This window comes from Westerdykella ornata (genome assembly GCF_010094085.1).
Source record: "Westerdykella ornata strain CBS 379.55 unplaced genomic scaffold EI97scaffold_9, whole genome shotgun sequence".
In the NCBI taxonomy this organism is placed as follows: domain Eukaryota; kingdom Fungi; phylum Ascomycota; class Dothideomycetes; order Pleosporales; family Sporormiaceae; genus Westerdykella; species Westerdykella ornata.
The window spans coordinates 686,689-699,989 of NW_022986859.1; the positions used below are offsets into that span (position 1 = coordinate 686,689).

General features: G+C 50.5%; 6 protein-coding genes across 6 annotated transcripts; 3 read left to right on the top strand and 3 right to left on the bottom strand.

Annotated features, from left to right (window-relative positions):
* Positions 1-139: 139 nt before the first annotated feature.
* EI97DRAFT_433104 (MFS general substrate transporter) lies at positions 140-2,619 on the bottom strand. The gene is made up of 4 exons (XM_033798322.1): positions 1,935-2,619; positions 1,441-1,869; positions 1,112-1,382; positions 140-1,054 (listed from the first exon to the last, which is right to left on the bottom strand). The coding sequence occupies exons 1-4, from the start codon at positions 2,143-2,145 to the stop codon at positions 298-300; spliced, it is 1,668 nt and encodes a 555-aa protein (XP_033654418.1). The 5' UTR covers positions 2,146-2,619; the 3' UTR covers positions 140-297.
* On the top strand, positions 2,288-3,902 carry EI97DRAFT_324440 (uncharacterized protein). The gene is made up of 2 exons (XM_033794710.1): positions 2,288-3,455; positions 3,504-3,902. The coding sequence occupies exons 1-2, from the start codon at positions 2,763-2,765 to the stop codon at positions 3,648-3,650; spliced, it is 840 nt and encodes a 279-aa protein (XP_033654419.1). The 5' UTR covers positions 2,288-2,762; the 3' UTR covers positions 3,651-3,902.
* A 1,834-nt stretch (positions 3,903-5,736) lies between these two features.
* EI97DRAFT_490465 (uncharacterized protein) lies at positions 5,737-7,103 on the top strand (the record flags this gene model as incomplete). The annotated part of the gene is made up of 3 exons (XM_033802240.1): positions 5,737-6,083; positions 6,335-6,725; positions 6,831-7,103. 3 exons carry the CDS (start codon positions 5,737-5,739, stop codon positions 7,101-7,103), a joined length of 1,011 nt encoding a protein of 336 aa, XP_033654420.1.
* A 1,105-nt stretch (positions 7,104-8,208) lies between these two features.
* On the bottom strand, positions 8,209-9,217 carry EI97DRAFT_433106 (uncharacterized protein; the record flags this gene model as incomplete). The annotated part of the gene is made up of 1 exon (XM_033798323.1): positions 8,209-9,217. A coding segment is annotated over one exon (759 nt), but the record flags the coding sequence as incomplete, so codon positions are not given.
* Positions 9,218-9,388: 171 nt separating this feature from the next.
* Positions 9,389-10,733, bottom strand: EI97DRAFT_501074 (ankyrin). Its single transcript, XM_033802690.1, has one exon. The coding sequence runs from the start codon at positions 10,535-10,537 to the stop codon at positions 9,620-9,622; it is 918 nt and encodes a 305-aa protein (XP_033654422.1). The 5' UTR covers positions 10,538-10,733; the 3' UTR covers positions 9,389-9,619.
* Positions 10,734-10,767: 34 nt separating this feature from the next.
* Positions 10,768-11,902, top strand: EI97DRAFT_501075 (uncharacterized protein). Its single transcript, XM_033802691.1, has 2 exons — positions 10,768-11,324; positions 11,385-11,902. The coding sequence occupies exons 1-2, from the start codon at positions 11,162-11,164 to the stop codon at positions 11,753-11,755; spliced, it is 534 nt and encodes a 177-aa protein (XP_033654423.1). The 5' UTR covers positions 10,768-11,161; the 3' UTR covers positions 11,756-11,902.
* Positions 11,903-13,301: the final 1,399 nt, after the last annotated feature.

Consider the following 13,301-nt stretch of genomic DNA (forward strand, 5'->3'; position numbering starts at 1 on the left):
GTGTGTGTGTGTGTGTGTGTGCGCTTTTGGGCTGGGTTTTGGTTTAGGTGCTGTGCTGTTGGAGAGTTTAGGATTTTAAGGGCGGGGGTAGAGGGTTTTGTGGATGGATTGTCTGGTTCTTGTCTGGTTAAGTTTTTTTGGGTAGAGGGCGTGGTTAGTATGTGTCTACCTATGTACGTAACTTAGCTAAACTTCTATACTCTTTCTACTAATGACAATCTTCTCTAAACTTCTAACTAATAACTATTTACTCCTACAGCCTCTAAAGGGTCGTAACCCTAAGGGCTTGTTACTATACTACGCTGATTCCACCCCCGCATCACCCTCCTGTATCACATCGGACAGTTTGCGCCACTCCATCGCAATACTGATAAGCAAAGCAACGACCAAACTCGCCAAGGCGGACCAAAACACATTCCGCATTGCGTCTCCAAATACACGGACCACCTGATCCAGTAGCTGTGATGGTATCAGCCTTCTGAAGTCCTTGACGCCCGCCTCCACTACCGCCGCGCCGTCCACACCATTGATCTTCCCTAGACCTCGTAGCAAACTGTCGGTGAAGACGTTCTGAGCGATACTAGTCGCCAAAGCACCGCCCAAGCTCTCGAAAAAGAGGACAAGGACGACGACCGTTGGTGTGTTTTCTTTGCTTGAGACTGCCTGTACTGCCACGATAGGTACCTGCCCGCAAACGCCAAAACCGATGCCTGTGATAATCTGGTATCCCACCCAGCGCGACGCGTGACTGTGTAAGTCGAGGAATTGGAAAAGCGCCACACCTACGGCGAGGATGGGAGTACCTATCCACATGAATGGGACGTAGTATCCTACCTTGGAGACGATCCAACCGCAGGCTAGAGTGCAGACCGTGCTGGAGATTGCGAAGGGAAACATGTAGATGCCCGAGTCTCTGGCGCTGGTGTCCTTGACGGACTGGAAGTAGATGGGCCAGTAGTACGCTTGCACAGCGACGGCGAGTTGGAGGAATAACATGAAGCCGGTGGATGCACAGACGGTACGGTTTCGAAAAAGATGGAGGGGGACAGTGCAACTGGTTGGGCTCCGTCAATGGAAATCAAGACGAGCTCGCCAAGGCGGGGGGACTCACCTGTTCTGGTCCTTTATTTGTATCCATACGAAGAGGGTAAGAAGCAAGCCGAAGCCGATGAAACAACCATAGACCTTCGCATCGGACCATGGATAGACGATTCCGCCCCATTGCAGAGCAAGCATTAGGCACACAACTGAGGCGATGAGAACGGTAGCGCCTGGCAGATCTAGTTGGCGTATCTTTTCCCTGGGAGGCAGTCCCGCTTTAACCGCCGGGGGAGGTTTGCGGAGCGTGTACCATATCTGCGCCAGTGCAATAGCTCCGAATGCTGGTGGTCACTTAGCGCCCTAAGTATGATAACCGGGTGCATACTCAGAGTCACTTACGAAGATTGATCCAGAAGCAGAACCGCCAAGTCAAGGTGGCATTGTCAGTGAAAACACCACCCACGAGCGGCCCCAAGATCGATCCGATGCCGTAGACGAGGGAAATGAAGCCCATGAGTACAGGACGTTTGACCAAGGGGAGGCAGTAGGAAACGATAATGGCAGCGCCACCCATCGATCCCGCGGCCCCTATGCCTGATACGGCGCGCCCTACGATGAGCGTTACCGAGTTCTGGGCTATAGCGCAGATAACGGAGCCAATTTCGAAGACGAGGAGCAGAATGGTGTACGACCATTTGACATCGTAGAGAGTGAAAATGCGGCCGCATGTAGGTAACAGAGCCATTTGCGTGATCCTGTAGGCCGAGGCATACCAGCCAATGTCGTTGAGGCTGTTGAAGTCGCTGGTGATCCGGGGAATGGCAGTTGCTGTTTTTTGTGGTCTGTCAGAGGAGCAACTACATCATCTTACGATCCGGAAGATCGATGCGTACCCAGAATTGTGTTATCGAGAGATAACATGAAGGCGGAACTCGTCAAGGCGACGGTCAAACTCCAGAGGGCCCAGCCATCCAAGTAAGCAGTGGTCTCTTCATCTGTCGCTTCGTTGGCTTCGGGCGCTTCTTCTGTTGCCGTCAGGCCCCGACTTTCGATTCGTTTTTCGCCGACAGCAACATCGCTTTGGTCTTGGGTCGTGGCAGGCATAATGATACTGAAACGACAGAGGAGGGAGGATACGTATCTAGACTGCAGTGCGAACCACAGAAAACCGAGTATCGAAATTAGGATGCCAATGAGGGCAAACAGTTAATGCGAGACTGGAAGCGGTTATTTCCTCCCTTGTCACCGTGGGTGATTATGAGCAACACGGATAAGACCATTTTGCGCTGATTATGACGAACACCTGTGCTGCGCCGCACACATACTTAGCCGTTGGGTATTCCTCTCACTTGGTCTCGCAACTCAACTCGCCTTCTCTCCGGCTTACGTGACACTCGCATCCCATGGAGGACTATGAAGCCGAGCGGGATCAATTCAGACACTTGCTGTAGAGTATGTTCGCGCGAATGTAGGTTACCCAGGGGCAAAGGGGGGAGGGGAGATCGCAAGACCTCAGTATTACTGGCAGCCGTTAAATCCAAGCTTTAGTATATTTTCATAGAGATGCTGATTTGGTGTTTCGGGTAGCGTGCGCGTGTTGGAGATGCCTTGGTTAGCATTACTATGTGCTGTGCCGTTTCAGTCATGCCGCATTGGAACACCCCGCAACGACTACAAACTCCCGTCAACAAACCTTCAACAAGTGAGGCTACTCCCAAACAATGGATCAAATCCCTCCCGAGATCCTTGCGAATATCATCAATTGCCTTGGCGGCGAGGAGAAGCTGACACCGTACGCCTCCGTCTCGCGGCAATTCAGATCCGGCATCGAAAGGCGGACATTCAGGACTTTATCCCATCTCAAATCTACAGACCTCGATTTCCTCTCCGCCGCCTTTCTAAATCACCCCCTAAGACGCACATATCTCAAGTTTCTGTGTCTAACCGTCGTGCTACCTCCTCTGCAAGCCTGCTGTCCCGTAACGCAGATCCCGGACCGAGACGCGGATTCGGCGACGTACTCCGCTGCTGTGCGCAAGCTCTTTTCTATTCTGAGGAAGATTGATGATGTGGTGGGGGATATTGGGCAGGATGGTTTGGAGTTGTGCTTCGCGACCGTGGATCCGCCCTCGTATAGTAGTCACCGGATTTGGTGTCGTACCCATAACCGCCGGGACATTGTTGGGGCGATAGCACGTTCGGGTCGTATTACTTTGGCGGGTGCGGATGAGCTTCCTTTCCTGAGGGGAGTCGGTTTGTTCCTCTTCATGGGGTCGCATGATTTCAGTTTTGTGGAGCCGGGCGTGAGTTTGGAGGTGGCGGGGAAGATGCCGGATTTTTCGTCACTGGTCGTTTACCTAAGAGACAGTTTCACGTTGGGACGAGTCAGGAGGATTGCAGAGAGACAGCGTGAGGTTTGATTCCAGCTTTGGTGCTGCATCGAGAAGCTAATGGAGACGCAGAATTCGTGCAAGCCCTGCGGAGCTACCGACCGGATCATCTACACAACTTCAAGATTTACTTCCCCTATGAACAAATCGGTAATGAAGAATCAAAGGTTCAGCAGCTGGCACCGCCGGATAAGTGGGAGCAGGATTCAGTGTGTATGATGATCAAGTGTCTATCTACCTGGTCTCTGCTCACGCGCCTGTATCTCCTGGGCGGCGTCACCCTCCACACCCACTTCTTCAAAAGCTTCCACAAGAACAGCAACTCCTTCGAATCGCTGGAAGAACTACTCGTAGAGTTTTCTCCAGACACGGCGGATGGAAGGTGGTTCCTCCATCGCGACGACCTCGCCTTCCGCGACTCCAAGACGAATCCCAAATTCGCCGATTTCTGGACCGAGTACCACGAAGCGGAGGAGGAAGATCGACAGAGTCAGCGCGAGCCTAACGAAGACGAAGACTTTTGCGTGTTTGAAGACGGGCCCGTGTGGACGCACGTCGTGTGGCGCCATCAGTTTCGATCGCTGCCCGATCCGGATACTTTCTTGCCATTTCTACTTGACTGCGTCGGCGCGCTTCGCTGTCTGCGGAAGTTGCGCATGTTCCGCTTGAAGCTTAGGACGAGCGGGGTCCGCGGGGAGACGAGACTGGATTATGAGTCTTTGTCAAGAGTGTTTGACGTTTGGTATTTGAAGGCTGGGACGGAGTTGAAAGGGGATTGGAGGGATCGATTTCCGAAGGTTAGGTGCGACGCTCGGTATCTGGGGAGGGATAGGTTGTATTGGCGGACGGGGACGTGGACGCCGTGGGATGAAGTGCAGGAGGTTTGGAGGGAGTTTGTGGGGCATGATGCAAAGGGTTGTGTTTTTCAAGGAGGAAGGTTGGGATTACTATGATGCGGATTTGTACACGGAGGAGTTTTGAGTGAGGGGGTGACTGGTACATGATAGGTTCAGGTCTTGCTCCTTATTGGCATTCATTCTGTGTTGATCTGCCCGTCTAAATAAGTGACCTCGAGTTCCAGCGGTGCCGGTGACTACAATCTGCGAAGTAGCTGGTCAAACTATGTCTAGAAACAACTTTTTAGACGAGAAAAACTATTACATCCTCCTAGTTGCGTGAAGTCTCGCCTGCTCTCAGCAGTTACAATGCGGCTTCGAAAATCCTCGAGGCTAATAATGCAGTCATTGCAAGAACTCTTCGATCCAAAGGACACAACCAAACCCTCCAACGATCTTCCATCCATGATTCATCAATCCAATGTCGCGGATCCCCGAGAACCGTGTTTAGAAACATTTGAGCTTAGGTAATTATAGCGCCGCAAGCTGCGCCGCAAAAATGGTCATATCCATATCAACCGCTGCGGGGCTGCAAAGTGAACGTCGCGTGCTTCGCCCACCTCTGCTTGGGGGCGGCTGGATGCCTACACCGTAATTCTATAGCCCGATTTGATGGAAGAGTATCGCTCGCACCTGCGACCTCGTGTGCCTCTTCTTTTGCTGCAAGGTCTGCAGGATGCCCATGCCGCATGGAGGACCTGAGCAGTTCAAGTCAAGCCGCATCCTGGGAGCAAGGTGTTCGAAGCTGAGAGGGTAGTCTACCCCTGGGATGACCACGTAACAGAGAGATGTTTACTATGAGGGGTTATAGGGATTGCCTATGAACAACCGTTCGTATCGTCGTACTCCCACACCCTTTACCTTGTCAAGCCTAGAAACCGCTTCCAACCCAAGGTATCGACTGGTACCTCGGGCTCGTACTTTGGGGCGAGACGTAAAGAAGATAGGCTGTGGAATGCGCATTAGGAAGATCATGGAGGGGTTCGGTACTATACCTGAGGGAGGCATAGGTTAGACCCCGGCGCATTCTCCCTGACGGCATGCCGTGCCGCACAAATTCCTAAATTTACACACGGTATATCATGAGAAGCGCTTACACCTCATTTGAAGTGGCGTGTCTGTTTCAATGAGGCGACATTCGGATGTTTCGAACCCGTCGATGGGCCTAAAGCCTGGAACGATTCCTTTGCTCCACTGTTTCTTAGTCAGGCTTCTCTGCGCCTCTAACATACTGATATGGAAGTTTAGGAAGATTCACGGGATGTTTCATGAAAATTGTCCGGCCTGCGAGTGCAAAAGTGGCCCATTTTGCAAGCGTTCCAGGGACGGGGATGGAACAGCAGCGCCTATGTTCAATAGATAAGCATGTATGCCGCTCTTTGCCAATCTACACAGCCATGTTTCTAACCATGGCTCGATTCCTGCTGTCTGCCGGGCTTCTGTATCCTTTCTTCACCTCTGTGCAACTTGGTGTGCGGGCAACCACGGCTGGTATTGCAAACCATCCGAACTTCCTGGGCGAAATTGCTGCCTTCCAGGATTATGAAGTTCTAAGTGTTCATCAGGAGGGCGATGAAGACGTTAGCCACCTTCAAAAGCGAGCTGGCCATGATGAAAGCTGTGAGGAAACGGATTGTGTGATGTACACTGGCTGGGAAGAGGACAGAAAGTTTACGTGTACTTCCTCTCAAAACGAAGAGGAAGAAGGAGGTGACAATCTAAATGAACGTTCCCTCGTCAACCGGGGGAGCAGGAAGTCAGAGGAGGACAAGCTCTTTTGCGCAGGAGCGAAGATATAGGGCAGCCAGGGACTAGTCCACCCTGGGCTGAGTATCTGGTCTCTAACGTGGCCGAATGTGCCTACCTTAGAATCTGTAACTGTAATCCTAATCCTGCGGTTGCCTAACTGAATCTTGCACAACAGACGTACAAACGAGCCTATGGCCTCGGTGACCCCACTTAACCGTCCAAATCAGAGTAGTTCCAGCTCAAAAGCCATGATAACAGATATAAAACGCATCCCGATAGCGTCTCCAAACGGTGCTACGATGCTGAGCATGTTTTGGAATGGAATATGCTCGCCGAGTTTCTACAGGAAGAGGGTTATAAGGATGATGCCAAAAGCCGATGTCACTCTATCCTTGAATTCTTCGAAGGGAAAATGGAAAGAGAAGACATCAAGGTAAAGGTCGCCAAAGTCTACAATAAAGCACTAGCCAAAGGTGATCATTTCGACTACGAAGAGAAAACGTTCGTTTCCAGTAAGATAAAGGATGATCCAAGACCGATAGACTGGATCACGCATCAGTGGCCTGGCACGAAGAAGGGGAACACTCCTAATCCCTGGGAATACGAACTGGTTCTTCTCATGAAGGATGTCAATATAAAAAAGGAAAACGTAAGTCTTCGCGGACGCAGCTGGGGCAATGGCGCTGATAATAGCAAGTATGGAACATGAAAGACATATTCATGAAACCTACAACGGAAAGGCGGCACGTTGCAGATGAGCCAGAAGAACCAAGCAAATAACGATACGCTGGAATGGCTCTTCGTAAGCAAGACATTCAACAGAAAAGACGGTCAAACAAAATGGCCAAAGAATGAAGGGAAATGCGCCGCCATATACTGCTTCAACACGGTGATAGGCATCGCGCAGTATCATAATAACCCTTATATACAGGAAATAATGCGCGCTCAGGTTAACCAAGTAGGGGATGCCTTCGAGTATCGGGAGACTAAAGTCTTGCCCGGCCGAATGCGCGCCGTTCCAGTATAGGAACCTCAGAGGCATTTCAAGATATAAAGAGGCTACGTTTGAGGTCTTTGTACCATTCATCAACTTCAAAATGGCTTATATCCTACATTATCTTTACCTTGTCTGCCTCTCTCTCGGATTAATTCCGAGTATTTGCCTTGTCTACCAGGATAGGTATGAAGCCCTTTGTTAAAAGACTGTATGAATAGATTCGGTCCACCGGGAGACGACTTGACCAGATATCCGGTTCACCTTGGAGAAGATCTTTTGCCGTTCTATACGGTACTTCTCAAATCGTTGTTCTTGCAGTTGATGTAGTCATTATAGCTATCTCCCGAAAAACAAACTGTATTTCTCTCCCCATTTTAGGGTACGTAATCTAAGGCTTCCTCGATCTGCTTGGCTGCTCAGCTTCAATGTACTGTTGTGTTCTGCTCTGGTTTAATCAAACGCAGGATTGTTCAGCCATTGGCGGGGACCCGCATGAAGCTATCCGCTATTTTAACTGATAGGGAATCCGCTGTCGAGCCGAGGCCGAATCAATCCTCAGATTTGGTGGCAATCAGCTTAGAGAGCATATCGCACTAGAGAGAGTGGCTAAAAACGCTCAGCATGTTTTCTCCCAAATGCTTGCCCTGTACAGCCCCTTGCGATGTATTGCTGCGGCAGTTATTGGGCCATCGTAACCGTGGCCTGTCTCTTTAGGATATGGATGAGGAGAGTTAGCGCCCTTCTCAGCCATGCTCCGCAGCAACTGCATTGATGCATCAGATCTATGCGACTCCCATCCTCTTCGCTGACAGGATGCGGGACGAGTTAAAGGTACCTTCGTCTCTTTCTTTGCGAGAGCTAGTGTAGAGTAGTTTAGTAGGAGTAGGAGACAGCAGCCTTGCCTAATCACGGGCGGGCTGACGCTAGTAAACTGCTGCCGAATCTTCGATGTTCCTGAGCAGGCCCTTGGTGCAATGGCCACGCAAAGCTTGCAGATGCCTGGTAAAAGTTTGGTTTTGAATAGGCTCCGAAGGGTTTTGAAAAAGACTTAGTATTCAATAAGTGAACAGACTCTACTTCTATAAGCGAAAAGACTTGAACTCTATAAGCTAAAGGAGTGTAATATGCTAAACGAGTGTAAAATACATAATGCTGCAGAGCAGCGCTAGAGAGGACAAAGGAAAAGCAGTCTTGTTGAAACAAGGAAAGAGGTTAGCCACCTGCACTAGTCCTCGTTCGTGTAACTAACAGAGAGATCGGCTACGGGTTCATTCTCCGAGCCCCAGAATATCCTAATCACACCGCTAACCGCTCCCGTGTCTGTGTAGTGTTTCGCCTTGCTTGGTCGATAGTACGTGAGGTCGGCTGTACAACCATCGCCCTTGGATAACAACCGGTGGAGGCCATCATTGCAGAGGTCGTAGATTCCTGAAGATAGCGCCTTGATCTCGTTCATCGCAATACCTGCGGGCTTATAGAGACTAATCAGGTACGTTGCGGTGAGTTTGCGGTTGTCCTTGAGCTGATGGCCTTGCTTATCGTGCCCCTTGGTCAGCTTATCAATAACTGTACCAACACCAGCGTCTTCTCGGAGGTGCAATTCTTCAATGATCCCTTTCATTCTGTCGCAGGCGGGCTGCACCTTTTCTCTCATATCCTCCGCCCACATGAATTCGTCATTGAGCCCATCACTGCACAAAGTCGCCTTCTTGTCCAGGAAAAGCGACTTGCCCAACACCTGCACCGTGTCGATGATATCGCGAGTCTGGACATTGTCCCCCTCCTCCGGCTCCCAAATTAGCTCCTCGTCGTCCCTAGCGACGACGGCATCGTGCTGGTTGGATTTGATTTTCTCGACACACTTGCGCATCTCCTGCGACGTGGGCGTGGAGCCGTCATTTGGGTAGCCGGAGTGAGACTCCTGGAGGCATTTGATGAGAGGCGGGTATTGCGGATCATGGCGTGGCGGGAGGGTGATAGCATGCGCTGCGGCAGAGAAGATGCCCACAGCCACGGCAATGCTGGTGGTGATAGTTTGTTTCATGGTATAAGGGTGCAAATTTGCGGTTTGTTGAGAAAGGTGTCTTGTTGAAGAGGATGGATGTTTTGTTGAATAGGATGGATGTGATGAGATGAAGAGGTGAGTGAGGACTTGTTGTTCAGAGAAAGGTGGATTATGGACCCTCTTAAATACTTTGCTACGCGTCTGCCTGCCCCCTTCCTATCAGGAGAGACTGGACGTCCGGCGTCCATGTCCAAAGCAGACACGTAGGCTAGATGGGTGGGATGGGCTGCTCTGACATGGTTGAGCAACTGGTGCGGACGGCGTGGACCGGCACAGTCTCGCGTAGATCAAGGATTGCGGTTGATATCGCCAATGTCATTAGATCAGAGCTCTCCACGTGGATAGTATTTTCACACGTAAGTCTTGTAGTAGAACAATTTGCCACGCTGCCTTCGACTATGAAACAAGACAGTGCCAGTGTCGACTGATACAAGGCTGATCAATTGATGTTGGAAGGATGGAAAAGGATTTCCAAGGCTAGCTAGGTTTCGTGCTGCTGCAACAGATGTAAGATTCTAGGGTTTCCCTTCTCCGCAGCCAATGCCTTCACCGTGGCTCGGTCGCCATCCAGCAAGTCAGAATCCTGCTTTGCGCCGCGTCGTAGAAGGAATTCCACCATGGCCTCTTGATCGTGCCGAACGGCCACATGGAGGGCAGTGCCGATGATGTCCCCGTCGTGATCACACATATCATAGCGAAGGACCGCGTTCACGTCGGCGCCCCGCTCAAGCAGGAGCTGTGCAGCTTCAATGGACCCCACTCTTGCGGCGCCTTCCAAGGCTGCCGTTCCTTGCACCACTGCGCCATGGTCAAGAAGCAATTCCATGATGGTCGTCGATCCAAGCTCAGCCGCCATGTGGAGGAAGGTGATGGGGGGAACCCAATACATCCCGTTTGGGTCTGCTCCCTTGGCAAGCAGAAAACGTATGAGTTCCAGTTTGCGATTGATAATGGCGATGCCCAACGGCGTCCCGACTCGATCCACCTCGTGATCAACTGCAAGACCAGCGTCCAGGAGCGCCTGTATAACGTCAGGTACGCCTCCAGCAGCAGCTCGATCTACGACAAGGTCGGACATGGCTGCAGCGCGCCATTCCTTGGGGATGTGGTCCCAGCGAGGAGTGAGATCGAGAAGTGGGTTCCAGGGGCCAGGAAGGACGACTGGGTTCCAGGGACCAGACGCGCCCTGCCAGTGACTCCTAGGGAGGCTAGCCATGAGATGGCGGAGACTGTTGGCATGGCCCATGTAAGCAGCCTTAGCCATTGCCATCTTCATCGGTGGATTGGTTTCTCTGGCGTCGGGGAAGGTCAACAGGCGTGCGGTACAGGCCCTGACGTCGGCCAACGCGTCTCGCTTGACCGCTTGGATCAATGCTCGTCCAGCGTTGAGGACAGTCATGGCTGTGTAGATGCGAAGGTATGAATGTATTTGTGCGCGTATGTGCGTGTGTATGTGTGTAGTACTGACACAAAAGTCGGTGCGAATCCTCCAGGGCTGAGCACGTGACGAGATAGGGTTATGTTGATGAGGCGATCAGTCTGGGTAGATACTCTGCGGGCATTGCCTTTGCCTTTATACCGTGCCGCAAATGTCTTGGCCCGAAACTTTGGGCTGAGGTCGATCCTTAACTTAGGTATCTGTCACCGCCGATTACTCAGCCGGACTCTTGCAGGAGCACCTTCCCACATCTTCCAACATCACGAAACCGTGCTACAAATGTCTTGACCCGAAACCGTTGAAGGGGCTGAGCCGTTTGGCATCCTCTCGCTTGACCGGCGCGACGCTTCCGGATCGTAGGCTCCATCTACGTGGCTCATTCTGTAAATGGGTGGAAAATGGGTTGAAAATGGGTTGAAAATGGGTATAAAAGACGTTTGGAGCCGGTCCCGGGAGTCAAAATCCAAGCATAACCACAACTCGTCTCTCCAACTCCCTGCATCTTCTTTCGCTACTCGTTCAGATACGCCATTTTTTATCCTCAAAGACCAAGCATAAGCAACACTCATCTCTCCAACTGCAACCATGCGCTTCTCTCGCATTATTACTTCTGCTCTCTGCCTGTTCAGCGTACAAGCGCTGACAGTGCCTGAGGGCAAGTCACTCAACACGCGGACGGTACCGGGAGAATTGTTCAACCATGCCAAAGAGGCTATCCGGAAGCATGCCGTTGGTGCTACTAGGACAAGTGAGTGTCTTTTTTCAACCTCTCATGCTTGAGGTGCGATCTAGGCTAATATGCAAACAGTGATGCACTCTGGCATCGGGGCTCCTCGTGCTTATCAAATTGCCAAAAGCAAAGGCTTGCAGACTGTGGAGACGACTATGGCCCTCGCAGTTTCCAAGGAGAGGGAAAAGTACAAAGACACGCTAGTCAAATTCTGCGTACCTAAAGAGCAGTACTGCCGAGGCTCTGAAAGCAAATTGGCCGAGTGGAAAGAGGCCTGGGGAGAGATATCGAGGGCGTGGGCTGAATATGCAGAGCAGAGGACTACCCTAGCAACCCACAAGGGCGGCCCTGCAACAGAAAGTTTCTATAAGAAGATAGAGGAGCCAATCCTACAGCGCAACGGAGTATCGATTACTATTGAGAACAATCACCCAAAGGGCCCGGATTAGACATAGGTCTACCTGTTGAGGTCTGGTACAAGCGAGAGATCCTTCAAATCTTTAAGATCCCCAGTATTTCGTCGTGTAGCGGGACCTCAAGCATAGCGAGCAATGGTCGAGCAGGATGGAGGCACGAGGTGGTCTGTATCGTAAGGTAGATGTGTTGTTGTATCCAAATTGAAGTGTGTTTCAAGTCCGAGATACTGCCTATAAGTACATGTGAAAAGCTGAGAAATTATCGTGTCTACTTGCGCAAGTAAAAATAGCAGACTTCATTCATCTGAACAATTCAACTCTTTGACTTGGGCCCATATACACACAATGCTGGTAATTAGGAATAGTTTCGAACATGAAAGCTCTGCCTGATTTTATTTTTTGACATAGAAGCTACCATAGGTAGAAATTGCGCTAGCTTTGAAGGTGGCAACTTCGATCATTTAGGTGATCAGGCCGCCAGCTTCGGGGCTTTGGAGACGCCGGCTTTGGCGGCATAGGAACGCACCAGCGCTAGCTTGCAATAGGTCCGCGCCCGTTCCGACATGAAGAAATTAGATAGCTGTAAAGTCTAGTTTTCTCTCCTGGCACATTGATCTGGGATTTCATTCTGAAGACGTGAAGGCGCTGCTTGGTGCCATTGAAGCAAGCCAGCATGAAGAAGATTCCAGCGGTTCTACACCTACTAGCGGATATCTTGCTTAACATTCTCTACTCTGACGACCGGCTACTATGAAATGACCCTATTCGAAGACGTCAAGATACTGTGTCAACATTACAAATCATGAAGTGGTGACTGCTACTCATGACCCATTTTCGGAGGTGATGAGTGGCATCATCCGACTCTCAGGATACCTTTTTACCGTGGTGCTACGACTATCGCAGAGGTTTAGGTGGAGCGTTTTGATAAACGCGAGGGAGTGCGGTACGACGGCGGCACAGATTTTACTTGATTACCTAGAGTACCAGCCTCTATCCCTTAAACTTTATTGTCTGCCTATTAGTCGACCTGCACTAGTATCTAGAATCCTAGTCGATTTGCTGTCTTCTACTTGTGCTAACTAGAGCGAGAAAGGGACAGTTTATACGATACGGGACATTAGTCGCTTCTAAATCAGCGTTTAGCATGTTAGACTAGACGAGATACTAATTAGTTAATAGTTACAAGTAGCTAGAATATAAGGCTGTGCAAAGCCTTAGCAAGGGTGTACAGGATATCTATCGTAACTATACAGCATGTCTAGGAAAGGTTACTCGTTTGCTAACAATTTAATACAGTACTTTACCCTATAGGCCTAGACCGCCCTAGAGAGAGAATCTGCCCGTAAGACGCTACATAGGATGTTTTGAATAATTAAGTTATAATCGTTAAACGTTGTTAGACAGCTAACAGATCTTCTGTTTAAAAGCAGCAACTTAAGCTAATTCTTCTAACAGGGTGCTTATTTTAACATGCTGTTAACAGACCTAAGCATGGAACAGAGGGAGCAGCCTTGCCTGCCTTCATACCTTCCTGCTGTCCTTCCGTCCTGTCTTCCTGCCTTCCTGCCTCTTTCTACCT

Coding starts and splice junctions, on each gene's coding strand:
- EI97DRAFT_501075 (XM_033802691.1), top strand. CDS start 11,162: ATGCGCTTCTCTCGCATTATTACTTCTGCTCTCTGCCTGTTCAGCGTA. Junction 11,325..11,384: donor CGTTGGTGCTACTAGGACAA/GTGAGTGTCTTT, acceptor ATATGCAAACAG/TGATGCACTCTGGCATCGGG.
- EI97DRAFT_501074 (XM_033802690.1), bottom strand. CDS start 10,537: ATGACTGTCCTCAACGCTGGACGAGCATTGATCCAAGCGGTCAAGCGA.
- EI97DRAFT_324440 (XM_033794710.1), top strand. CDS start 2,763: ATGGATCAAATCCCTCCCGAGATCCTTGCGAATATCATCAATTGCCTT. Junction 3,456..3,503: donor TTGCAGAGAGACAGCGTGAG/GTTTGATTCCAG, acceptor ATGGAGACGCAG/AATTCGTGCAAGCCCTGCGG.
- EI97DRAFT_433104 (XM_033798322.1), bottom strand. CDS start 2,145: ATGCCTGCCACGACCCAAGACCAAAGCGATGTTGCTGTCGGCGAAAAA. Junction 1,870..1,934: donor TCTCGATAACACAATTCTGG/GTACGCATCGAT, acceptor CACAAAAAACAG/CAACTGCCATTCCCCGGATC. Junction 1,055..1,111: donor CAAATAAAGGACCAGAACAG/GTGAGTCCCCCC, acceptor GAGCCCAACCAG/TTGCACTGTCCCCCTCCATC.